The sequence below is a fragment of the Rutilus rutilus genome (genome assembly GCF_951802725.1).
Source record: "Rutilus rutilus genome assembly, chromosome: 5".
Lineage (NCBI taxonomy): Eukaryota > Metazoa > Chordata > Actinopteri > Cypriniformes > Leuciscidae > Rutilus > Rutilus rutilus.
The window spans coordinates 44,691,045-44,717,953 of record NC_140213.1 but is presented as its reverse complement, the minus strand read 5'-3'; the positions used below and the strand labels follow the sequence as shown (position 1 = coordinate 44,717,953).

At 37.6% G+C, this 26,909-nt stretch overlaps 1 protein-coding gene across 1 annotated transcript in view; it reads right to left on the bottom strand.

The window, feature by feature from the left end:
- Positions 1-383: 383 nt before the first annotated feature.
- ryr1b (ryanodine receptor 1b (skeletal)) overlaps positions 384-26,909 on the bottom strand; it is a 113,138-nt gene continuing 86,612 nt past the window's right edge. Inside the window, exons 86-108 of the mRNA XM_084408481.1 lie at positions 19,153-19,233; positions 18,331-18,419; positions 17,121-17,249; positions 16,930-17,034; positions 15,560-15,589; positions 14,537-14,566; positions 14,175-14,256; positions 12,764-14,073; positions 11,301-11,383; positions 10,999-11,167; positions 10,802-10,888; positions 9,187-9,498; positions 8,708-8,838; positions 8,573-8,615; positions 8,343-8,476; positions 7,055-7,115; positions 6,066-6,212; positions 5,845-5,979; positions 5,614-5,770; positions 5,455-5,519; positions 2,938-3,038; positions 2,792-2,843; positions 384-2,021 (exon numbers count right to left, since the gene is read on the bottom strand). Coding sequence (XP_084264607.1) covers positions 1,926-2,021; positions 2,792-2,843; positions 2,938-3,038; positions 5,455-5,519; positions 5,614-5,770; positions 5,845-5,979; positions 6,066-6,212; positions 7,055-7,115; positions 8,343-8,476; positions 8,573-8,615; positions 8,708-8,838; positions 9,187-9,498; positions 10,802-10,888; positions 10,999-11,167; positions 11,301-11,383; positions 12,764-14,073; positions 14,175-14,256; positions 14,537-14,566; positions 15,560-15,589; positions 16,930-17,034; positions 17,121-17,249; positions 18,331-18,419; positions 19,153-19,233 — 3,629 coding nt within the window. The 3' untranslated portion in view covers positions 384-1,925. The remainder of the gene's footprint in view (positions 2,022-2,791; positions 2,844-2,937; positions 3,039-5,454; positions 5,520-5,613; positions 5,771-5,844; positions 5,980-6,065; positions 6,213-7,054; positions 7,116-8,342; positions 8,477-8,572; positions 8,616-8,707; positions 8,839-9,186; positions 9,499-10,801; positions 10,889-10,998; positions 11,168-11,300; positions 11,384-12,763; positions 14,074-14,174; positions 14,257-14,536; positions 14,567-15,559; positions 15,590-16,929; positions 17,035-17,120; positions 17,250-18,330; positions 18,420-19,152; positions 19,234-26,909) is intronic.

Here is a 26,909-nt window from a genome sequence, read left to right as displayed (position 1 = left end):
TGTGTGTTCAAACGAATTGGTTAAATTAATGATTCAATGACTCACTCATAAAGACAGTCACTTGATTTGTTTCAGAATGTGTGTTTAAACAAATTGGTTAAATTAATGATTCAATGACTCACTCATAAAGACAGTCACTTGTCACCACCTACTGGTATATTGATACTACTATACTTATCCATATACTTCTGTAAATACCTGTAAAATTGCACATTTACAATGCCAACTGATTAATTGCACAGTAGTATAAGACATGTATTATACAGTAAGGCCTAAAAAAATCATAAAAATATAAGAACATGCAAGCACTGATTAAGCACAAAAGACACAAAGTTAAGAAATAGTAACTTTCACAGTAAACAAAACAGAATTCAGCCAGAAGTGCTCTTAAAATAGTGGAATCTGTTTAATGTGCATTGAAACAGGATTCAGCCTGATACACAGTCAGATCCAGACAAGTGAATTGATTTCTTCCCTCTGTGAGCTCTCAGAGCAAAAACACACCAAAACACCTCAACACACGCTCCTAATGTGCAGAACACACACGTTGTGAGTTTGTTTCAGTCGCTTTAAGATGTCTGCTGCACAAATATCAGAGACCTACGCCTACACACTTCATCTATATTCAACAAAAATAAAGTGAATTTCGCCAAAAAGAAGAATAAAAATCTAAAAGGCAAAAACTTGTCTTGTTAGCACTGATAACTTAATCTAGCTCACATTCGTTTTCCACTTTTATACTAAATTCTGACCTAAATCCCCCCACCAAAAAGGTACATAATAAATACTCAGTTGTGACACAATGAGTTCAGAGTATCTTAATCAAACAAAAATATATCATCTATGTATTTAAGTGGATAAATTAAGTTGCCATCTTGCTATCTGAACGACACATGTCAAGTTCTTAGCAGACAGAATAGCAAAATTACTGTGTAATATTATCACAAACAGACATGATAATGCTTCTTTCCATAATCAGAGTGAAAGGACATTGTCTTGTAAATCTAGAGAGGACGGTTTCTCTCCACCTCTCTATATTTGTAATACAGCATCAGCATTGTGTAAGCAGGACACACTGGAAGTGTGTGCTTGGCATAGATACAGCATCCCATTATAAGACTCTAGAGTGCAAAACTTTTACAAAGTTAAAACTTCTCATTTTGTCCATTTGGAATTCTCTGAAACTTAGGCGAGAAAGAAATCTTGGGATCGTGATACTTTCCTCTTGAGAATAAAATGGTATTAAGATATTTCGCATTCTCCCATTCGCTCCATACACCAGGGAAAAAGCCTGGCTCGATATTCGTCAAAATGCTCTATATATAAGTCACAGAGCAGGGTGCTCCCACTCATATGGCTATATTTCTGTGGTGTACGTGAATAAATAAACATAAAGCTATATTATATATGCTAAAATTAAACAGCTACTCTACACATAAAAAGATCACTACAGACTATCATACTTAAATCCTCACCGTACTGTTAAGATTCAACATTAGGCACTGAGATTTTTTTTCCATTCATAGTGACAGACAAAAAGGACAGAAAGGAAGGCTTTGTTAAGGGGTGTTTTTTTCATTTTGGCTTGATTTGATTAAAAAAAAGAGTCCTTAGTGGAGAAGTAAAGGCCATTTAGTGTATATACATATATATATACAGTTTAAAATACTTTCTTCTAACAAACAGTGTTTGTTCATTTCTCGTTTAGTCAAACACGGGGAAATGAAAGGTTTTCAGTATTATAAGTGAGTTAGTGTGATCTGTGTGATGTGTTGACTGAAGACGAGGGTCGTGAGAGTCAAATCAAGGCTACAGTCAGTCATTTATCCCTTGTTCCCTTCTTTTAGTTATTTTTCACTATTTTCTCTTTGAACTTAATTCTAGAAATTATACTCTTACACACAAACACACACTTTTCCAGGCCGTTAGCCAAGTTGATCCTCGTACTGCTTCCTGAAACAGTCGCCGGCAGGGAAGAAGTCCCAGCATCGCTCCTGGTACATTTTCCATACGTACGACTCCTAGAAAGAGAGAACAATCAAATCTAATGTTGTAAGTGTACATTTAGAAAAAGCATTAACATTTGGATATATCAAAAGATAAGTCAGTAAGAAAATAAATTAATTTTATTCAGCAAGGCATTAAATTGATCAAAAGTGACATTTATAATGTTATAAAATATTTATATTTCAAATAAATGTAGTTTTTTTTTTTACTTTCTATTCATCAAAAAATCCTGAAAAAAAAAACTTAAAGGAATGTTGGTCTTCACAAAAAATATTCAACATTGATAATAATAAGAGATGTTTCTTGTTAAAAATTCAGCTTTGCCATCACAGGAATAAATTACATTTCAAAATATATTTTTTAATTGGCAATAATGTTTTTACTGTATTTTTGATCAAATAAAAGACTTTCAAAAACATAAAAAAAAAATGGGTTACACTTTATTTTAAGGTGTCATTGTTACAGTGTAATTATATATTTAAGTACTGAGTAATATTAATCAAATACATGTACTTAATATATACCTAACTATAGGGTTAGGGTTTGGTTGAGGGTTAGTTGCATGTAATTATGCATAATTTACTGTTATTACTAAGGTAAGTACATGTAAAATAATGTAACAAGGACACTGTAAAATAAAGTGTTACCAAAAAATCTTACCAACCCCAAACTTTTGAACGGTACTGTAATATATATTTATAATGTATGCCCTTTTAGATAAAAGCTGAATTCAGTTGTTGTTACAGTTTATTTTATTTTTTATTTGAATAAGAAAGACACTGACCTGTCCTGTGTGCTCCGTTTCGTCTTTATTGATTAAGTACATCAGGAAGAACCTGCACGGCGGAAAAGACACGGATTCAAAATGAGGAAAGAAAAATATTAGCTCGCAGTATTCTCAATAAACAAAAGTATTTACAATACACTTACATGTAGTTGGCTAAATTATGCTCCTCCAACGTATGCGTTTCGAAGCCATGCGGAGTCGAGTCAAAGTAGTCACTTCCAATTCCACAGATGAAACACTTAGTCTTTGGAAAGACAACAAAAATATGATCATTTTTCAGAATGTGTCAAACTGTAATGCATAACACAAGTATGCATTCTCAGGATTGTCACAAGGGGCGCTATGGCACACACTAGCAAAAACTTCTGCAAGTTTCCTCTGAGGTTAACCACTGTCATGGCAAAGCAACAGTTTGAAGAGGATCTCGCTGAGAAAGCTAGTTAAAGCTGAGTATGAATAAGATAATTCCCTACTACACAGTAAGCAATAATTAGTGTGTAAAATGAGTAGTATAAAAAAAAAGAAGCTGGATGACCAGTTACTTCTGCCGAGATTCAAAAATGCACATCTAATGGACACTTTAGTACTTTAGTACCCCTTGATTCCACAGGAGAGAATGTGTGAACTGAGAACACAAGTCACATGACATTGACAACATGGCAGATTGTAGTTCGATTCCCAACTCGAGGTCCTTTACTAATCCCATTCCTCTCTCTCCACCCTGTCTGTCTGATCTCTACACTGACCTATCCGATAAAGCCACAAAAAGGCCAATATATATATATATATATATAAATACATATATGAAGAGTTCAGATGCAAAAGCCTCTAAGTGCCATCTGAAATTTTCTTCTAGAATGACCATTTTTATCAAGCTTGTATATTTAAGTTCAATAATTTCACTTAAATGGCAATGCAAATTACCTATTAATTGTCATTTAAGTGAAATTACTTAACTTAAATATACAAGATTTGTAAAAATGATCATTCTAGAAGAAAATTTCAGATGGCACTTAGAGGCTTTTGCAACTGAACTCTTCATATATATATATATTAAAAAGTACTAATTTAACAAAAAAAAGTTCGTTCCTCAACAAATGTAGTACCTATTTAGTAGGGGTGTAACAATATATCGTGTCACAATTTATCGCAATACAAAAATGCAACAATATGTATTATATATGTATAGTATATATGTATACATAATATATATGTATAGTTCACCCAAAATAAAAAATTACTGTGTGAGAAGTTTTAGTGTCAGTACTGCATTGAACTACAATATATAGATGTTGAATATAATGCGTAATAATTAAAAGGGGGAAAATTTGTGGGTCCTGATAATGTCAAATGTCTTGTTACCAGTAAAAAGGCCTACATTATTTTAAATATCTAGTCAGTGACAGAGCAAGCATATTGGTCTAAAATAATTCTGTATTTTCAGCTTCAGAATAGGTGTCTCTATTGTCCTGTGCTTTGGGTTTCAGCACCAAGTCCAAGACTATTCATTTACACCCACAATGTAATACCAAATTTAGCATTTTAATCAACAGTAGATTTTCTGTTAAAGGGATAGTTCACTTTGAAAATAAATTTTGGTATGTTTTAGCTTACCTCAAGGGCATCCAAGATGTAGGTGTCTTTTCAATTTTGATATTTTTAGGTCAAACCGTTCTTGTCTGTCAGTCATTTCATGCAGGTCTATGGTCACTGTCTCAAGGAGCATGCACAAAATCCAAATTAAAACAATTCCCAGTTCATTGGAGTTCATTGGTTTCGTTCCAATGAACTGCAGTAGCCAATGCGACATCTATGTATACATCTATACCCGCCCGCGCCGTCAGATCATTTGGACGCGGCTGTGTTCAAGATATAACAACGATATAAATACTGTTCGTTTTCTCACACAAACCGCTCGTTTCGTGTCTTAGGCCATCAATGTGTACTTATGATGGGGAATTGTTTCATTTGGACGATGGGGAATTGTTTTAATTTGGACTTTGTGCTTGGGGTTTGAGACAGTGACCATAGACCTGCATCATATGACTGACAGACAAGAACGGTTTGACCTAAAAATATCAAAATTGAAACTACTGCGGAAAAAAAGACACCTACATCTTGGATGCCCTTGAGCTAAGCTAAAACATACCAAAATTTAGGAGTATCGCAATAATATCATATTATGCGTTCATATGTGAATTGCATGAGCTTATTCCGAACATTAGATCGAAAGATCTGAAAAAGCCCAAACATTTTCCCACCCATAGACCCTCCCCTCAAAGAAATCAGGACAGAAGTAATTGAAAGTGGACAAAAGAGACAGATTAAAACACCAGATGTAAAAGGGAATGTGTCTCCCTCGTCTACTTGTGATCCGATCAAACAAAATGCATCTTAACACCAGCTGTAAACTGGGCCTTTGACTAAACACCATTTAGCTGCTTATTCTGTCCATAAAGCACCCAATTAGCAACAAAGAGACTTGATTTACACATAAAGTTAGCAGTTTGTTTTGTTTCAGTGTCCATTTCAGGGTGGGCTTATGTGAAAAGAACTATACCAAAAATAAACACTGATGTTGGTTACTGTCAGCGCAATAGATTTAGATGACATTTTGCATACTTGAGTGAAGTATGAAAGTATATAATGCGCAGTTGTACCTCCATGTCCTCTCGGACCTGCTCCTGCTGATCTCTCAGCTCACCAAAGGCATCAATGATCAGACCTGCACACAACACAAACATCATGTCAAAACTCAATTTACTGAGTACTAAATAGCCCACAGGGTCTAAAGCTCTCTAACGAAACACGTTCCTCACCTTGAATGATGGCCAGCAGGATTACAATGACGAAAAAGAAGAAGGTGATGTCGAAGACCACACGATAAAGTTCATACTCGTCTCCAGCCGGATCCTCGATCTCATCTCCTATACCGCCACCGGCTCGCACACCCACGTACATGTGGAACAGATAACACTGAGAGAGGACACATGATCACGGTCAGGCGGGAAACGAGAGAGTGGAATTCAACCGAATGTAGAGCCACTTACAGTCATCATGTCGTCACACTTCATGTCCGGTTCATCTTCATCCTCACTCATGTTGTAGAACTTTCTGAAGAAGTTGAAGGCCACAACGGTGTAGAGGTAGACCACCACAGCAAGCAGACCCACCGTCATCAACAGCTAAACCACAGTCATCATCAACATTCATATCTAGAACAGATGTCTGGAAAATCTCGGCTAAATATGCTGATCTCTGAGAGCTGTACCTGTTTTCCATTGTGGGTTACAGAGGACAGGATGGTGCGCAGGGTTTTGACGCCCATGGCGATGTCCAGCAGATGACAGGCGTAGAAGAAGTTGTTGTAGTGGCCAAGGAATGACATGACCATATACCAAACCAGATACAGGAACGTCTAAGATCAAAACAGAATCCAAATGAATAATCATTGTTATGAATATCCTCAGTGATATATGTGACCCTGGACCAGTCACGAGTCGCACGGGTATATTTGTGGCAATAGCCAACAATACATTGTATGGGTCAAAATTATCTATTTGTCTTTTATGCCAAAAATCATTAGGATATTAAATAAAGATCATGTTCCATTAAGATATTTTGTAAATTTCCTACCTTAAATATATCAAAAATGTATTTTTGTGAGTGGATGCAGCAAAATCGCGAACATAAATGGACAACTTTAAAGGAGATTTTCTCAATATTTAGATTTTTTTGCACCCTCAGATTCCAGATTTTCATATAATTGCATCTCGGCCAAATATTGTCCTATGTCCTATCCTAACAAACCATACATCAATGGAAAACATATTTATTCAGCTTTCAGGTGATGTAACTAAAAAAATTACCCATAAGACTTTTGTGGTCCAGGGTCACACATATATATATATATATATTTATATATATATATATATATATATATATATATATATATATATATATGAAGAGTTCAGATGCAAAAGCCTCTAAGTGCCATCTGAAATTTTCTTCTAGAATGATCATTTTTATAAAGCTTGTATATTTAAGTTCAGTAATTTCACTTAAATGACAATTAATAGGTAATTTGCATTGCCATTTAAGTGAAATTATTGACCTTAAATATATGAGCTTGATAAAATGATCATTCTAGAGGAAAATTTCAGATGGCACTTAGAGGCTTTTGCATCTGAACTCTTCATATATATATATATATATACTGTATATATGGAAAAAGTCAGTTTTGTCTTTACTGAAACTCACATTATCAGTGAACACCACTCCAAATTTCCAGATCTGGTATTTGATGTCGAAAGATGTCAACCTGTGGATTCATGATATTGTATAATGCAAAACAGAATCTCAATTATATTATACCATCATGTTTATGAGTAGTTCGATCTTTGATAGTTCGATGTTCGATTCTCAATTGACTCTTATGAACAAGTTCATTTTAGTGAATCAAAAACATTCTGCATGACCAGAGTAGCTCAATTCCCAAACAAATGACTCTTTTGAGACACGTTTTTAGTGATTTAAAAATAAAAAGTAGTATAGTGCTATTAATTCCCAAACAAATAACTTTAATAAGCTGTAAACTATAGCTGTAGTGAATCATGCTGTAGTGAATCATATCTACACAGCTCACAACTTACTGTTTTGTTGTGAGATTTAAATCAAGGAGTTACTGACTTAATATGACAGTGTAGTTAAATATACATTATACATTTTTTTATTAAAATAAATTAATAAATGAAACATGTTTTTGTTTACTATTGTTCTTAAATCTATTTATTGGAAATATAAATCCAATATATTAATTCAATCTATTAATCTAATTATGGGATTGCATTTATACCACCTCTAAAAAGTCTAAACACATCATTTGCAAGAATTGTTTTGCATTTATTTATTATTATTTTTACATTAATTTATTAATTTATTGTCTCATCATTTGCATTTTTCATCAAAAATCATCAATTAAACTTTTAAAGGATTAGTTCTCTCCAAAATTGAAATTCTGTCATTATTTACTCGCCTTCATGTCGTTCCAAGACTTTCGTTCATCTTCGAAACACAAATTAATAATGAAATTTGTGAGGTTTCTGTTCCTCCATTTAAAGTCCAGGTTACCAAAATGTAAAAGATCCAAAAATGTTAAACGAATCCATATGAATCAAGCGGATATTTTACGCTTTGGTTAACCAAAATCTTATGGGTTTGGAACAACTATGCTTGAGTAAATGATGACAGAATTTTCATTTTTGGGTGAACTATCCCTTTAAGGAAATGTGGCCAGTTGCATATACAGCTTAAAAGTTAGTCATCTAATTGTATTCTTCAAGACTGGTCTTAACTTTTTAAAGTCAGATAAATAAAGAGGTAGACCTGTCTAATTTGAACTGGTCAAAAGTCTTAGTCTTAACATAGGGATTCTCATCCCTCCCAAGTGACATATTCATTTTTGCTATGGTAGTGAATCACTTCTTGTTACTTGTATTGGATATTGAACTTTTGGTGACTTATGAGTGTGTGTTACATCTTTCTGTACCATGTGAACATTGAGGGATCAGGCTGAGGCTTCTTCTCGTGTGTCATAGCGCTGACATCAAGAGATGCTAGATCCATGCCCAGAAGCTCAGCGATTCTCTCTCTACCGTAGATATCGCCATACTTCTCTAGCACCTGCAACACAGACACACCATACACACGCTCAGACTTCAACATCTCTTAATACACGAAGGGAAACATCTGCACACACAAGTATAGCACACCCCTGACCTTTCTCTTGACAAATTTATCCCAGTAGTTGTTCGGAAAACTCCTGAGAGTAAAATAAAAGGGAATGCCATTTCAGATTGCACAATCTTCACAGGGATACATTTATAAATAATAATAATAATATAGTGATATTACGGTGTGTTGAGGACAAGTCTGTCCCACTGGCCCTTGATGTCGTCATCTTCTGGTTGTTCAGTTACATATAGACCATCAAACTCCAGTTTACGGGCCAGCTCCTTCTCTCTCTTAAAGATGACCAAAGGAACCTGGACAAGTACAGACACAGTGTTAGCAGCTCATACTAGCTCAAACACCTGAAAGGAATATTTCACATGTTAAAAAATAAAAAATCTGCCATCCTTTATTCAATATACATGACTGAAGGGAAGGATTTCAGTGAAAAATGTATTTGTTTCTCACACAAAGCTTTTACATGGCTTCAGAAGACGTGCATAAGTCATATGGACAACTTTTATGATGCTTTTATGGTCCTTTTTTCATGCTTTCTCTGGAAGAGCAGCGTCAACATTCTACTGAATATCTCCTCATGTTTCACAGAAGAAATAAACACACAGGTTTTTGGTGAGTAAATGATAATGAATACAGAGAGATACCTTCAGACAGTTGTAGCCGATGATACAGAGGAAGGAAATGATGGTGTGTAAGACGGAAAAGAAGGTCATAGAAGGTTCCATATATCCAGTGCTCTCCTCCAGGAAGTAGTAGACAAACCCTTCATCGTCATCTTCCTCTTCAGAGCCTTCAAACACCCCAGATCCCTCAAACACACCAGAGCCTTCAAACACACCAGAGCCTTCGAACACACCAGAGCCTTCGAACAAACCAGAGCCCTCAAACACACCAGAACCCTCAAACATGGCCGAACCCTCGAACTCCTCCTCCTCGTCTCCTCGTCTGTCGGACACCTAAAGGAGGAAACAGCTAACTTCAATACAATTTGTTATCGAAACATGTTATTACAGCAAATCACATGGCTGTCAAGTGGAGATGCACAATTCTGGATAAATTGAGAATCACATTTTTTTGTGTTAAAAATGGAGATCACGATTCTCCCACGATTCAGAATAGACAAATCACATATTAGCAAATCTGTATGATTAGGGACTTTATTAAAGCTACACTGTGAGATATTTTCCCCCATCTAGCGGTGAAATTGTATATGACTACCCAGTGAATATTAGTTTCTGTTCCTTTCAATTCCGAGGGCGTTTTAACTCCTACAGTGGCCGTATTATTCCAAGATTAACATGGCTTCCAGTTCGACTTCGTCCATGAGTGTTCCTTCAAGTGATGAGGTTACTTTAGAAAACTATTACAAAGTGCATTTAGTTATTTAGTCAGTTGACATGTAGGTTATGACCTCTATGTAGAATGAAAAATAGTTTTATGTTTTCGTTATTTTGGTACCATTTCATTGCTAATATCAGCAATCCCAAACGAATGCAAGCTAATGTTAGTAAAGTATCAGTGCTATCGTTATTCTGTATATTGAACGAGATTAATAGTGTAAGGCAATGTTTACAGCGTAGGCTACATAATTTTTTTAATCTGCCGGCAGTCGTGAGTAATCTCCCCTATTTTCAAGATGGAGGCGCAACATGGCTGCCGCCATTCGAGCGACTCGCTTGTATGTGTTCTAAATGGCAGATTTTACACTTATGAGAATACTTTATTAGTTGGTGGAAGTAATTACACATGACTGAGCACATATTCTTTTTATATAACAGTGTTTTTTTTGCTAAGAATCAACTTAAAAAGTTACACAGTGTAGCTTTAACTACATTAAAAATCCATATATAATGTGTGAAAAAATAAGTGTGACATTACAAAAGCAACTACATTAATAATAATGGTTTCCAAAATTAAATAAGTGTTATTATACTCAAGCATGTCTTTTAAATATTTAATATTTGTTTATTTTGTTGACAGCACATATGAGATTACCACGAAAAACTGTCTGTAAATAGAATTAAAAACTCTCATAATTAATCCTATGATTGAACAGCCTTTAGAATGTAATATCAAATTTGGTGAATGTTAATGGTGGTTAATGGGATGTTGATGTGTTCAACAATGAAATATGTTAAACTTATTTCGTTAACACCTTAAGTGCACACATTAACTAAAAGCACATTTCGTAAAATGTTAATACTATTTTCAGGTCCCCATATCCCAGTCTGAAAACCCCTGTTTTAAAATCAAACTGACCTTGTAGAAGAGCAGAATGAAGTTGAGTGCAAAGGAGATAAAGAGAGCCAGGAAGCGCAGGTTGTAGAAATTGCGAGACAGATAGTTCTAGAAGAAGAGAAAGTAGATTTAGAATCAAAAGTGATAAATAAAAAACATAATATAATATAATTTCTACATAACTGTGAAGGATCAGAAACAGTGTACAATCCAATTACCATGAATTTGATTCTTTGGATTTCGAGCTCATTCCAGAGTTCAAAGCCTCCTTCCTCTTCCTTCTTGCCTTTCTTTGCTTTAGCCTTTTCTTTGACCTCCTCTGGCTGTTCTGGGGTTTCCTCCGGCTCAGGTTCTGCTTCCTTCTCGGCCTTTTCTCCATTTTCAACACTTTGAGAGACAGAAGGATTAGCCAAGGATTAGTTTTTTATATTGTGGTGAATAGGACTTTACAATTGTTCTCGACTGAAAGACTTTGAATTTTGTATGGGAAAAAACTGCAAATTTGTTCTCCATTACTCACTCTGCTTTTTCGGGTTCTGGGGCTGCTTCTTCCTCTGCTTTCTCCTTCTCTGCTGCTGCTTCGCCCTCTCCTTCTTCGCTTATCTGAAATACCCGACAAAACAATGAGGAGAAAACAAGAATGTTTAGATTAAGAGATTTAGATTATGAGTCTACAAAGCAATGAGGTCTTCAAGGGTCCAAAAATTCGTATTTGAAAGTTGGACCCGGACAGAACCGAGAAATGTCATAAATTCCGTCCTTCGGATGAGACGTTAAACCGAGGTCCTGACTCTCTGTGGTCATTAAAGATCCCAGGATGTCTTTTGGAAAAAGAGTAGGGGTGTAACCCCGGCAACTTGGCCAAATTTGCCCCTTGGCCTCTGTCCATCATGGCCTCCTAATCATCCCCATACACTGATTGGCTTCATCTCTGTCTCCTCTCCACCAATAAGCTGCGAAACAAGTTGCGAAAATAAATCCCTTTGTCTACCTAAAACCCTTTTCCCTCCAGTTAGCAGCCTTTTCCCTTGTACCTGAGTGTGATGCATACAACCCTGCTTGCTAAGAAAGTTACATCCATTAAAAGCTTTAAAAGTCCACACTTGCTGTCACGATGACGGATGACAAATGCGACTTGCATTTTAGCATTACTTATTTATGATCATCTCTGTGCTCTCTGAGCCGAGTCTGACCAAAAATTTTAGATATAACAAGATGTTTCATTCATAATATTACTATAAAAATGGGAGAAAGAAAGAGCGCTTGCGCGTAAGCTGGAGCAACCTGAAATATAAGCTTTTGAACGCAATTTCAGCTAGTGTCATAGGAAACATTCATGTTATTAGTTATGTGATTAGAAATATGTAGTTTTTTTACTGTTCCAGCCGCTCTGCTATTGACGGCTGGGGTCGCTCGTGTTTTTTTCACCTTGTTTCCCCAGCTCACACTTTTCTCATCTTAATTTGACAAGTTGCAAGTTATAAAACACACACAGCGCTCACTGACTCTGATCACTGCCGGGTGTACTAAGATCGACTCGGGTATTACACACAATGTTAAACAGACCCGGGACCCAAAGTAATAGATTGGGACCCGACCCGGCTGACCCTTTAAAATATAGACCCGAACCCGTACGGGTCCACCATGAAGACCTCTAGTGAGAACTACCTTTATATTTGACAAACTGAAGGAGAATGATGTGGTTTACACAAAAACATGGCAAGGAACAATCCACATGGATGGTCCCTCTAAAGGTCTAGTTACATTATCAAACTTTCAATAGTCAATAGTGCAGTGAAGTATGAAGCACAGCTCACGCAAAAGTCACTTTCAAACCAAGCAGCGAATCAGCATGGGGATATATTTCTCCCTCAAGCGAAATTCCCAATTGCATGGATTCATATTGAAACGACTGTAAAATTTGCCGAACAAACATTAATAAACAATCAGGCTACAGTACAAGCACTAAACTCTTTTACTCACCAGCTTCCTCTTCAGCAATGGACTGCCTTCTGGAGTTGGAGGCTCCTCTGGCTCAGTTTCTCCCATGTCTCCAAGACCACCATGAGGACCAAAACCAGGCCTTGCACCATCTTCCTCTTCTCCCTCTTCTGCTTCATCCTCTCCTCCTCCTGCTCCCTCCTCTCCTTCACCAGCTCCACCTGATTCCTGTACTTTTCTTGCACCTGGCTCTGGAGGAAGGTCATCGTGCACCTCATCTTGAGTCGGGTCAGGCATGTTAGTCAGAATCTCTGTCAGCGTCATCTTCTTTGCTCCCTCCACCAGACCTCCTCCGAAGAGGGTGTTCCAGATGAGCATGAAGAAACCTCTGCAGACGCTGTAGATGAAGTGCAGGATGCCAAAGAGAACGGTATAAAGGAACATCACCAATCCGACAATCATCTCCTTTATGGTCATTTTCCTGATTTTGCGGTAACGCCGTCTGAGATTACGGAAAGTGAAGAGGCTTATGAAGTCCACTACGCTCTTGATGAAGTCAGAAAAGGCTGAGCTGGATTCGGGTGGTGCTTCTTCTCCATTCCCTTCCTCTCCTTCTCCCTCTCCATTTCCTCCACCACCGCTCTCCTCTTCATTTTCTTCATCCTCATCCTCGATCACCTCCTCTTCTTGCTCGGAGATCTGTGAGGCGATGTTCATCTCAAAGATGGTGTCCTCACAGAAGTTCACGAAGAGCTCCATCTTCTCAGATTCACCGCCCTCATTGACAACATCAAAGATGAACTGTCGCTTTGACTCTCTGACCTGAGGCATCTCCCATTGGTTGCGGTTGGCTTCGCTGATTTCAAAGTAGATGCGCTCGATCCTCTTGCTGGCACCCATGATCTCGATTCGGCCCAGGAAAGGGCGAAAGTAGTTCAGCACGCTCTCGGCTTGCTCCAAGAAGTTCTGCAAGCGGGTGTCATGGGGAACATGCTCAGAGAGGTTGGTGAGTAGCACGGCAATGTTGAAGCCGATGTCTTTGGCTGGCTCTTGGAAGCGATCGGCAAACTCCTCAAAATTGATCATCTCGTTCTCATCGGCCTCGGAGCAAGACAGCAGGAACTGGATCTCAGATGGCGTGTACTGTTTCTGACTGTCCATAGCCTTGGAGAAGTCTTTCTTGGAGATGAGGCCACGAGGGTCCGTCACATAGTCACGGAAGGCGTCCGATGCCACAATATCCTTCAGTTTGAGGAACATGTCGAAGAACTTGAGAATCATCTCTACATTGCTGGATGACTCAACCAGCATGTCAACCATTTGGCGAGCAATTGTGCCATTCACAATATTACCTGTAAAGGAGCAATAAAACAGGCCATAGATCATAACTCAAGTCTTTACAGGTTTGTAGGTCACCTGTGAAAGTTAAATATGATGGACAAATATGTCTTACCCTCCAGTAGAGAGAGAAGCATCACCACCATGTCCTTTTGGAGATCAAGAAGCTCCTTCAACAGACCAATTTGACTGGAGTCCTGTGTTCAAATTCAGACACACAACAAAATAAAGTGTTATCCACAAAATGTCTCACTTTATACAGTAATAATAAAAACCTTTGGATTGACATATATTAGACCTAGTTCTCCGTTTTTTAGTTTTTTATGATATGCACCATGAGTCCAAGAAAGAAGTATCCTAATCAGGCATAACTGCTTTCAGTGGCATACTGTAACTAACATCTCTGGCATGGGTTGTGTTTTGGGGGGACATAGGAAACAGCACTACTGGGACAAAGTCCAGCTACTCTCATCTTACCTCAGAATGTGTTCTACTCCAGAAATGATCCTGGGTTTGCATTTATAAACAGACACAAACATAGTATCACACACTGTAACCTATCATCTAACAGTATAGACGGAGATGTACATGAAAAAGCCAGACAAAGATGTCAGATACTGGCATAGTCTTTGACATTTGCAAAATAAAATAATTCCTAATTTGATCATTCTATTTCTAGCTTTTTAGATGATGGTCTAAAGCATATTGTGAAGAAATGCCAGCAGACACATACATTCATAGACATAATCTTTCATTATCACACACACAGTACACTTACTAACATGAATAAAGACAAAAAAGCACAAAGCCCTGCACATATACATCAAGAAATATTGGATGAATCTCACAAAACCTTTTTGGTATGGTACACTGCTTTATATATATATGTGGCCTTTTCCAACCAATCTATACTGGCAGTATTTCTCACAGCGAGCGTCAATGGCAGAGGAGCAAACCCACTATAATTTTACAAAAACTACTGTTATTGTGTCATGGAATGTAGTTTTAAGAGTTTTTATGCAGGAATGTAGTTGCTTAGATATCAAATATGCGATTTTGCGATCTTGACAGGTTTTGTGAGATTTGCACAGTATTGTACAGATTTTCTTGAGAATGTATGAGTCTAAGAAAAGTGTAATATGGTGCAGGTCGAGGGAAATACATTTCCTCTACAAGTGAGCAACAGCAGGAACAAGGCATAGTGACACCCCCCTCAGCTCCAATATATCAAAATGAACCCAACAAGGTTAAGAATGCTTTCAGAAATTCAACACTGATACAGTGGGAACAGAGGGGATATCCATTTAAAAAAAATGCTAGTGGTCTAATAAGAATCAACTTAATTATAATAAATTATCCCTGCTTGGAGCATTATATTGAGAAACGTGCCGACACATAAGCAATACGGCGGAATCAGGAGCAAGTAAGAGACAGTACTGTGTAAGTTTGTGGAAAGCAGTGCAAATGTTCTAAGACTGAAGCAAAAACAAAGATCCTTACGCCATTTCGGAGTCCTTGGTCAGGGTGCATCTGGCAGGGTTACACATCAGAATAAAAATGTTACCCATCAACATTTTTAATACATTTTTGTATTGATCCCACTCCCACTCTTTAGGACAAATCCAATCATTCCTTGTTTTCTTTGACTTAATCTTTCACTTTTGCTTACTGCAGTTGAGTTGATCTATTTAGCCCTCATATATATGGTAAAACCAAACTGTTTCACTTTGATGGTTACGAACCAACTTTGACAGATGGCAAATGATCTTTCAAACTGAAGACTAGTAAAGGTTTCACTATAAGCACATTCTCTGATTTTTGAGAGTGGGAGAGGTTCTCAATTTTGAGAAATACAAAAATGCAGTACATAGGTACCGGATGTGTAACAAGTATTAGAACAAAATCAAACACCACAGCAGAGAGGTTAAGAGAAACAACACATGATTAGAGATTACTAGTGCATCAACATTCACGTCACACTACGAACATGTTCCATATTCCTGGATTAGTGGTGATATTGGATAAACATTTATTTAATATAATGACTACAGAGTGAAATAAAATCCATTTGGTTTTGTAAGGAAACATTTACTCGAATATTACACTTTAAACAGTGATGTAAATCAGCCAATTCAATTTACAGCAATTTAGAAAAGCTTCCCATAAAATATATGAGACCAAAGAAATTTAACAACCAAGTTTTAATAACTACAATAAAGTTTCTTCTAAATCTATGATTCATGATTTGAAGAGGCAGAAACTGAATCATGGGGTTAATAACACAGTCAACACCAAATTAGAACATGGTCAGTATCTTCTTAGAAATATTATAAAAAAATATATATTTACTATGCATAGTTACAACTAAACATTTGTTCTGAGAAAAAAATGCAAACTCCAAGACAGAGAAAACATTCTTCATTATTCGACTGTGATCATACTTATATAGAGGATATAAGTATGTACATGTATGACATGCGTTTGAATTCTATTCTATTGCACAAATAATATGATCAATGCAGATTAAACATTATAGAAATGTAAATTTGGAACATCTGAGAACAACTTTTACTTTCAACTTTATACACTTGACCTTATATGTCTTTTACAGCAATGCTTAGTGACAAATACGATGCATTTTTTTCTCCGATTTCCTTGTGTAAAGTTGGTAAAATTATGTTTTGCTTTTAGATTAGGAAAACTTAAATGGCAAGTTGAAATAAAACAACATACAGATGATAGAGATTCAGTGTTGTCGGAACCTTTCCTGGAAAATTGCGTGGTCTTCTAGATGCAATAAAAGCCATCAACATGGTAAGATTTATCGGTCATGATAGGGGTTTGTGTGCGCTCAACATGTGAGTTCCTACCTGTGCTAGCTTCATCATCATGTGTGCAAACACGTGCAAGAAGCCCACCACGGCATCCCACAATCTGCTGTGAGCCAGAGACTGCTGATTACCAGTGCAAGGGCCCTATGGTGGAGGAACAACAAACCGTGATGGAGACGGAAATGTGCAATTCTGAAGAGCTTGACTTCACATTGCAGAGAGAACAGTACCTGGATATACTCTGTCAGGCTGTTGAAAACCTGTTTGGCAACCGTCATGGCCTTAGAGAAGTTCCTCTTGCCTGGTTCATCAATGATATCCTTCCCTGAGTAATACCAGTAGAAGTCACTGATAGACTCCTGAGACCACAAAGACAAGAGTGAGGAAGACAATGAGAAGGAGACCACAAAGTGCACTTAAGAGTTGGTATTAGGGATACACCGATGCGATTCTGGTATCGGGCCTGATACTGCACTTGGGTACACATTTTTAAGTGACCAAATACTTCTGGAGCCCTATTTTAATGATCTGAAATGCAAATATCAAACGCGAAACGCAAGTATCTTTGTGGGTGGATCTCGCTGTTGCTATTATACCAGCGGGATAAATGACTCTTGCGCCCAACGCAAATCTAAAATGGGTTGGTCTGAAGTAGCTTCATTACTCATAGGGTTGGTTTGGGCGTAACGTGAAATAAACCAATCAGAGCGACATCTCACATTCCCTTTAATAGCAGGCGTGCTTGTTCCATGGCGGATGGCTATTATAACGGCGGATTTGCCAGGAGCGGTTCACAGCCGAGGAGACCGACGTTCTCGTCAGGGCCGTAAAACACAGAGAAGTGACATTGGGGACGGAGAAACCCACCCAAATTAGCTTTGGTTAAACAGGCGTATAATAATTTGGGTAAATGTGTAAGCTAGATTTATGCCTATTTTTTCACATCTTCATGGACACCACAATGATTTCCCTCATGTGATAATATTTTTCCTTGTAATTATGTATGGTTTGCAAAAATGTGAACTGCTGCGTCTCTGTGTAGATGAGAGAAGCAAAGTGTATGGTGTTGTGCACACGCTACATTATGGCCAAGCATGCGCCCTTAAAATAGCATATGAATAACGCACCACTGACTTTAGACGAGGTTTTTCCTGGTCAGTGGCGGAATTGTTTTCTGAAACTGCAAAATAGCACCAGGGAACGTTTGTGCCGGAACACGCCTCCTCTTTTCCCTGAACCGCCCCCGGGAGCGCAAGTTCATTCCCTAATTTACCGGCGTGCGTCTGTGGAGGGAAAAGTCCGCTGTGCGTCGGGTGCACAATAGGAATGATACATGCAGCGGTGTACAAAGTCAATTGTGCTGGGCGCAAGATAGGGCCCCTGGGGTCACTGTACTGTATATAGAGATGAGGAAGACGGGACAGTGAGATGAAGCTGTACCTGCAGTCTGAGCAGATAGTCAACAGTGCAGATGATGATGTTGATCGTGGTTGTGCTGCCGGTCTGTGTGCGCAGATAGTTCTGGAAATCTGAAAAGAGATGGAAACTCAATCTTTTCAATATTTTACAGTGGGGTCGGTAAGATAAAATAAATAAAAAACACTTTACAATAAGGTTAAGTAGTTAACATTACTTAACAACATTATTTAACATGAACTAATAATGAACAATACTTCTTTAGCATTTATTAATCTTATTTAATATTAATTTTGGCATTTACTAATACGATATTAAAAATCAAAGGTTGTGTTTGTTAACATTAGTTAATGCACCGTGAACTAACATGAAAAAAACAACTGGATTTTGATTAACAAACATTAACAAAGATTAATAAATACTGTAACAAATGCATTGCTCATTGTTAGTTGATGTTAGTTAATAAATAAATGAACCTTATTGTAAAGTGTTACCATATAATTTATTATTTTATAAGAAATCATGATACATTTTTTTCAGGGTTCTTTAATGAATAGAAAGTCTAAAAGCTATTGATTTATTTGAAATCTTTACTGTCACTTTTGGTTAATTTAATGTGTCCTTGTTTATTAAAGTTTAACAACAATAACTTGCTAACAACAAAATTTTGAACAATAATGCATAGGAAAGGTACAGGGTCCATCACAAAGAATCAAGCATTAGTGATCAAATGTTTTTTTTTCTTGTTTTTGGAGCGTATCTTTTTATTCTTCTCTGCTGTCTTGTGTTGTCCTAACACTACAGTGATGGTAGAAGTATTCAAAAGCATTTGTGCCGGAAGCTCACCGTTGTTGTGGCCTTCACAGAGAAGCTGCAGGAAGCGGAAGAGGTCGCAAGTGAATTCATCATCCGCCATCACTTTCTCTTCTTAACAGAGACACACACACACACACACAAACAGCATGAATGTGGGGAAAGAAATACCGAACAGCGCTTTACTGCACTAGACTTCTAAATACAAAGTGAATTATTAGACATAAAAAAAAAAATCAATTATTCTCAAAGATTAAAATGGTTAATGTGTGAAAAAACAAAGATTACAAAAATAGCTTGTTTTACTCACCCCAAACTTTTAAAAAATAGTGTACATTTATCAAAATGTTGTTTCATAAATATAACAGCATACAGGTTTGACATCATTTTCATTTTTGAAAGAACTGTCCCTTCAGTATTGGGTGATTATGGTGTGTATAATTGCTTGGTCAAAACCCCTTGGCGTCACTTTTTAATGACTATGAAGTCATTTTATAGACGAGCATTGCTTTCGATGAGATAACTTTGGCACCATACACAGACGCGATGGGCATTGGAATTTTATCATCATGATGACATTTTATATTCTGAGGTGTTATTTTCAATTTAAACAGCTGCAATGATATTATTTACATTACACTATTTAGACATTTTTGAGCACGTAACCAAGCCCATACCAACACATTTGTATATTATTTAACAGGATATAACAGGAAGAAAATAGTTACAATTTATTCAAAAGTTTTCCAAGTGTTTCAAACGATGATTTGTGTGAGGAACAGACTCAAAAGAGCATCTGATCGACTGATAAACTGTGCCCTCTTCTTTATTGTTTATGTTGTGGATATTTCAGCAAAAAAAAGTGTCCTTCACTTTGTATATTCAGTTTAGCAGCATTAGGTTAAAGAGAGTAAACTTTATCATTCAGCTAAACTGTGCCATAACATTCATTATCTGTCCATGCATTAAATGCACTCCTTGAATGAGTGTGTATTTCACCCATGTGACACATTTCAGAGCCAACTAAAATTAGGGTAGCATTTTATTTTACAGTCCTGTTCCCCATGTTCATTCATACTACACACTTATTATACTAATTACAATAACTGTGTAATAACCCTAAACCTACCTCTAAAACTTTAACTCATGTAGTTACATATATTACACATATTAACTGTAAGTACACGTACTGCTAAATAAAGTCCAACCGTGCCCACTGACATGAATGCTTATGAATTTTGACTTTGAGTTTTAGCTATAACAGTCTTTCAAGGACAAAAATATGAACTTGATTGGCTTTACATCATCAAATCACTTTATTTGGTCGCACACTTGGCACAGCCCACACGATTCTGACGAAAAATGATGCAAAAGTGCTTTAAAAAGTGACACTAAGGGGTCCTGACCAAGCATCAATATGTGACGAGTTGGGAGTGAGAACATGTTTTTTCTGTGAGTTTAATCACTTCATAGCACTTCAGCTCCCATTAGCATGTTAGCAGAACCACAAAGACCTGCTGTGGCACATCGGTTTAGCTGTTTACTGCAGAGCAGACCAGCAAACGTGGAAAGGGGAGGCAGAGACCTGACGTCCACACTGAATCCACAGATTAAAGGATAGCACTTATGCTCCCCTTTAGACTTTCTGTTGACTATAATTAATGTTGCAACTACGGCCCTGTTAACACCTGGTATTAAGATGTGTTTTGGTTGATCGGATCACAAGTAGACAACACTAAATACAGGTGTAAACGGAGTCTAAAATGTGGAGCTTGTCCACTTCCGACCAATAGGTAGTTGAAAACACGTTTGTCCGGATTGCTTTCGTAGTTTAAATGCTCATGTGATCGAATGTGTTCGAACAGCCACAAAAGACCGTCTGCTCTCCGCCTACTGAACATTACGGGATGCAAGCTAGGCAAACGGGATTTAAACTTCGTCGGCTGAAGACAGATTTAGTTTGAAGATGAAAAATGTACCCAGCACAATGTTCTCTCACCATTCCTGATTTCTAACACACACTCACAGCGTCCGGCTGGTCTTGAGGCCGTCAGAGCAGAAACTAAAGCTGATGCTCTCCGTGTGTTTTTGTCGTCTCCGTGCGCATTCATATGTAAATTGCATGAGCTTATTTCGTCCATTAGATCTAAAGATCTGAAAAAGCCCATACATTGACACACCCATAGACCCTCCCCTCGAAGAAATCAGGACAGAAGTGATTGAAAGTGGACAAAAGAGACAGATTAAAAGGGTTTGTGTCTCCCTCGTCTACTTGTGATCCTATCGAACAAACCGCATCTTAACACCAGCTGTAAACACAGCCTACATGTCAACTAACTCTCATTAAACTATTAGTGACTGTCTGCTTAAAGGGATACTTCACCGTTTAGCATTAAGCTTGGTATCAGTAGAAAGCCGGTAGTATTTTCGAATGGCCGTACATCCCTCCCTCATGTCCCCCTGAGACGAGAGATTTCTGTATTGTGTGTCTGGAAAAAAACCTCAGATGACGCTTAAAAATCATCATTTATCATCATCAGAGGCTTTTTTGTCCAGAGGCGAGAGACTCCAGCCAGTAGGAGGAGCTTGTCCCGCATGTCTTCAACCCGCCCATAGGGGGATCTCACGATAAAACGCCGTCTTTTCAGTTTCCAGTCGACTAGTAGCCTAGTTGTATCATTTCTCCCGATACTGCCCTCTGTAACCGGTAGGCGTGGCTTGGGAGTGTCCTCGTAGGGCAGCGAAGCAAGTGCATTCTGGGAGTTGTTGTCTTTCATCCACATGAGCCAAAAATACATTTTCTGGCTTTTCTCAGTCTAGAAGGCACCAACTTCTAAAATAATTTCACATTTCTACCACATAAATGACCCAATTTAAATACACATTCATCTTTCCAGCGGTGAAATATCCCTTTAATATCTACTAACACTTTATTTTGATGCTCCTCAACAGAGATTCTAACTTTGCAAGTACTTATCTACTAACCCTACCAGTATACTAATGCTTTACTCATACTCTAATGAGAGTTAGTTGACATGTAGGTGCAAAGTTGCTTATAGTCAACAGCATATTTAAAGGAGACTATTAAAATAAAGAGTAACTGATTAAAGCCCTCCCCTCTCCCAGAATGACAGCACTAGTAGACATACATACATGTACACATTCAAACACACAGAGTCTGACAGATCACATATTGATGGTACAACTACTTTGAACGGACAAACATTAATACACTGACTGAAAGAAAAACATCAACATGTACAGAAATATTCAGGGAACACACACATGGAAAATGGACAACTAACACAACTGACATAGAAATGAAACACAACACTGTGAAATCTTCACAGAGGACACAAATGGAGAAGAGTTTTCTTAACAAAAAACAGCACACAGACACACGATCATGCAAAACAGATCTACTGCACTCCTAGACACATGGAAGAGGAGGGGAGACATGAGCCAGAGGAAGTTGGGGCCTTGGTGGATTATGGGTAATGTGCTATGAAGTATCTGTAATGGAATAAGATGCTATTCGACAAGAGGAAGGAATATAGCAAGAGGAAGATGCTATTCGACTACTAAGAAAGAATAAAACATGAAAAATATCATTGTGAGGAGAAAAAACTGTAAAATCTTATATAAATGAAGCTACTTTTCAGAATAAAATAAATACAAAGATATTAATAAATGTGAAGTAAAACATAGAATACATATCACACAAGTTTAGAGCATAATATATCAGTCCGATAGTGAGTATCTGGAAATGAGGTTAGATAAAAAACAAGAAAAATACAGAGACAGTGCAATGCTATGTCAACACAATACAAATAATTACTGCATCCAAACATCTCTTTTATATACATATAATCATTTAATTAATTTATTATGACTAATAAGGCTGCATGCACGATATATTGTTTTAGCATCAATATAGCAATGTGAGATGTCAAGTATAACGATCGTAGTTGATTCATGATCCGAACGGGCCAGCTTCCCCTCGGTTCGGAAAGCATATGATTCGCGGATTAACTGCAAAGTTTAACAATCATAGAATGAAAGTTTATCATTTACATGTGTTTTTTAAAGGTGCATTGCGCAAGTCTCTGAGTTTTTGCAGAACTATGCCCCCTCTGGCGGCAAGCGAAACTGCAACCAAAGGTGTGCACGCTCACAGACAAAAGTTTTCTTTTTTTTATCTTACGTGGAGTTTGCGTTGGTGTTTGAAATGAACTACAAGCCGGTCTCTTAGAATCGATCTTCTACGGAGAATGGCGGCGAATACACAAGCCTGCCAGGCATAGCTATGTGAGCGTGCCGTGAACGCGCATGACGTCACGCCCAGTCTAAAATCCCGGCCCGAATCCCTCTTATTTATTTTACTTTACAGGATTATAGAGACAATCTCAGTGATCAGAGAAGGGCTCATTCAGCCCATCAGGCAATTGTTTAAGCATGTATGGGTTAGAAAACGGGTATTTTTAACATGAAAAGTTGCTTAATGCACCTTTAAGTCCTGTCAGCTTAAACATTAAGTGCAAGAAGACTGGAACTCACACACACCAGGTTGTGTTCATGCCTCTTTTTCTTCTTTTTGAGCTTGAATGGACACATGCACACAAAATGAAGTCGAAATGTCTCGTGAGTATCCTCGTAAACACAGGCGCTTATGTGTTGTAAACAGTTGAGAAAGAAAACGGATGCGTATCATTATATTGGATCCGTGCATTCCTCGTAAAGTGACAGCAGCCTAATATACCAGCAGCTGTTCGTCAGGAATGTTTATCAAACAACAAAAAAGAAAGAAAAAATTACACTTGTAGCTTTTAACAAAGATAAATTGTATTAATTAACTAATTAATTAGATTTAATTCATGCAGTGAAGACTATGCAGTGTTTGGTTATTAAATTTCTGCACCTGAATACTGTTAGATTTACCTGAAAAACAAAGTACTGCTTATTTCATTTGTATTATTCATAGGACCCTCTTGGAATTGATCCGTTTGTAATTTGTTTATTATTTTCTATGCAGATTCACTCTGCAACAAAATTACTCCAAACATCCTACAATGATTGATTCTCTACAAATAGAGCTATTCAAGTCATCTTGTGAAATTGCTTTCATCTCGCAAAACCTATCACAATAAATATCACAATGTCAGGTTTTTTTTCAGTCGTGCAGCCCTACTTAACTAATAAAAATACTATTGTTTTGTCACAGACATCATAAATTGCATTTTGGCCATCTAGTTTTAGGATGCACTGGGAAGTAGGATATAAGCATTATGACCAAATAAAGCATGAATGAATGTTTAATTAGTAAGTTGTTAATGTAAGCTTTCGGTTACTGTGTAAAAGGGCTGTATGTAGAATTCAGAAACCCTTGTTATTAGTGACACCGGTGGCCAGTGAGTGAACTGCAGACCGCAACTTACTGCACACGTAACGTACAAGAAACTGAGCGTGATTCAATACCTCGATTTACTCACGGCAAAGTTCTTTTTCGTTTTTTGTTTAGAGGTAAAAAGACGTTGGAAATACCTTAGCAGCGATATACTGTTAACGAACATCCGGACGCCGTCCACTCGACGTTTAGATGAATATGTGAATATGTGCTACGTGCTTTCCTCTCAATAACAGCTGACCTTCACAGCTGACCTTCACAGATCACATTTCAAAGACAGCTCGATCATGCAGGTTTGCACTGCACAACATCAGGAAGATCAGGCCTTTCCTAACTGAGCATGCAACACAACTTCTCGTCCAGGCCCTGGTCATTTCTAGGCTTGACTACTGTAATGCTCTTCTGGCCGGACTTCCATCATGTGCAACCAAACCTCTACAGATGATCCAGAACGCTGCAGCTCGTCTTGTCTTCAACGAGCCCAAGAGGGCCCACGTCACTCCTCTGTTCATCTCTCTGCACTGGCTACCTCTCGCTGCTCGCATCAAGTTCAAGGCATTGACGCTTGCTTACAGATCTATCACAGGCTCAGCTCCCTCCTACCTTCACTCACTACTACAAGCCTACATCCCTACCAGACGCCTACGCTCGGTCAACGAGCGATGCCTCGTGGTTCCATCACAGAAAGCCACAAAATCACTTTCCAGAACATTCACATTCACAGTTCCATGCTGGTGGAACGCTCTCCCCACCCTCATCCGGAATGCAGAATCCCTGACAACATTCAAAAGACAGTTGAAAACCCATCTCTTCCGTGAGCACTTAACCACATAAAAAAAAAAACCTCCCCTTTCCCTCTAAAACCTCACTTATGGCCATGCCTATGCTACTCTGTATAATGCCTGAACTTCGTATCTTGAGCACTTCTTGCGTTGTTTTTGTTTTTGCCTCTTCATGATGACTCGCTTAATCTAGTCCTAATTTGTAAGTCGCTTTGGATAAAAGCGTCTGCTAAATGACTAAATGTAAATGTAAGTGTAACAAAAATTAAAAAAATAACAGCGTTGAGAAAAAAGCTGTTAAGAAAGCATAGCGATGTGGATCTGTTTACACCAGCTCTGCAATTCACCAGCATCATGTTAACAGATGAGGTCATGGAAATTACACTGTTGTGATAGTTTGATTATAAAGTATATTTGAGACTATAGACTATATAGATCTGACAATGTGACACTATAGTTTGAATGAATCCCTTTTCTTTGCATGACACATTGCCATTACAGAATGGCTCTTTCAGCATTATCCTCAACATTAAGAATTAATTTCATGTGTCACTGAACGGAAGAAAGGCTCTCGAGGGCGAGTAAAACGTTTTTGATTTTCCCAGCAAAAACGTTTTTTTTTTTAAAGTTTTGTTACAAGCTGTTCACACATTGCCAATAAAAAAATGTGATTAATGCATGAAAATTCTTACACATAGCCCCTTTAAACCTTTAAGGTGTTCACCTTGAAATGCTCTCCATTTCATAACTAGATCCTCCATTGGGTATTAGAGTGTTGCTAAGTGGTTTCTCTGACAGATGGATTCACAAAAACTTCTTAAGAAAGAAATTTCTTAAGATAAACACTAAGAAGTTCGTAAAAATATTGAAAAAAAGTGAAATTCTCGAAAAATTCTTTAGAAGTTCTCACACATGTTCATTGAGAAGAGCACACCTCTTTTCAAAAGAAACATGATTTGAGGTATTATTTCCAAATATCATGTCTAATATTAATAGCAACCAACACTAAAATGGAGAGCAAATCTGGGCAAACGCCATAAAATTTAAATGGAAGAAGGGTTTTGTTGGTGTTATTGATGACCATTAATGAAAGTTAGTAAAACTGCTCTACAATCTACTTCTAAGGTGTACTACAGTGTGCCATGTCAGACGCTTGTGTCCTTCTAAACATGGCAGCTCATTATTTGAGGGAATGGTTCAAATAATGCTAGATGGCTCATTTCAGTGGATAAAAGACTTGGGGGAGTTTCCTGAATCTGCAAATCATTTCATGTTTGCGGTGACGGTGGTCACCATAGTTCTCTGTGATCTCCTCAGAGAAAACTGATCAGAAAAGAAAGGACAAACGTCTCTTTCTTTGCTCTCAATCAGTCAATAAATGTTGGGAGTTACAGTAGATCTGTGATAGAGCACTCAAGGGCAAAGCACAAAGAAACTTTACAGCCATTGCTAACATAACGGGACAAACTCTATCAAGAAAACAGAATTTAATCAGCGTATCATAAGAACTGCATAATTAAGTGGAATATTGTTTTTAAAGAACTATAAAGGATTTGGCTGCCCCTTAACCTTTGCAATGACTGAAGAGTTATCTTTTAAGTTCC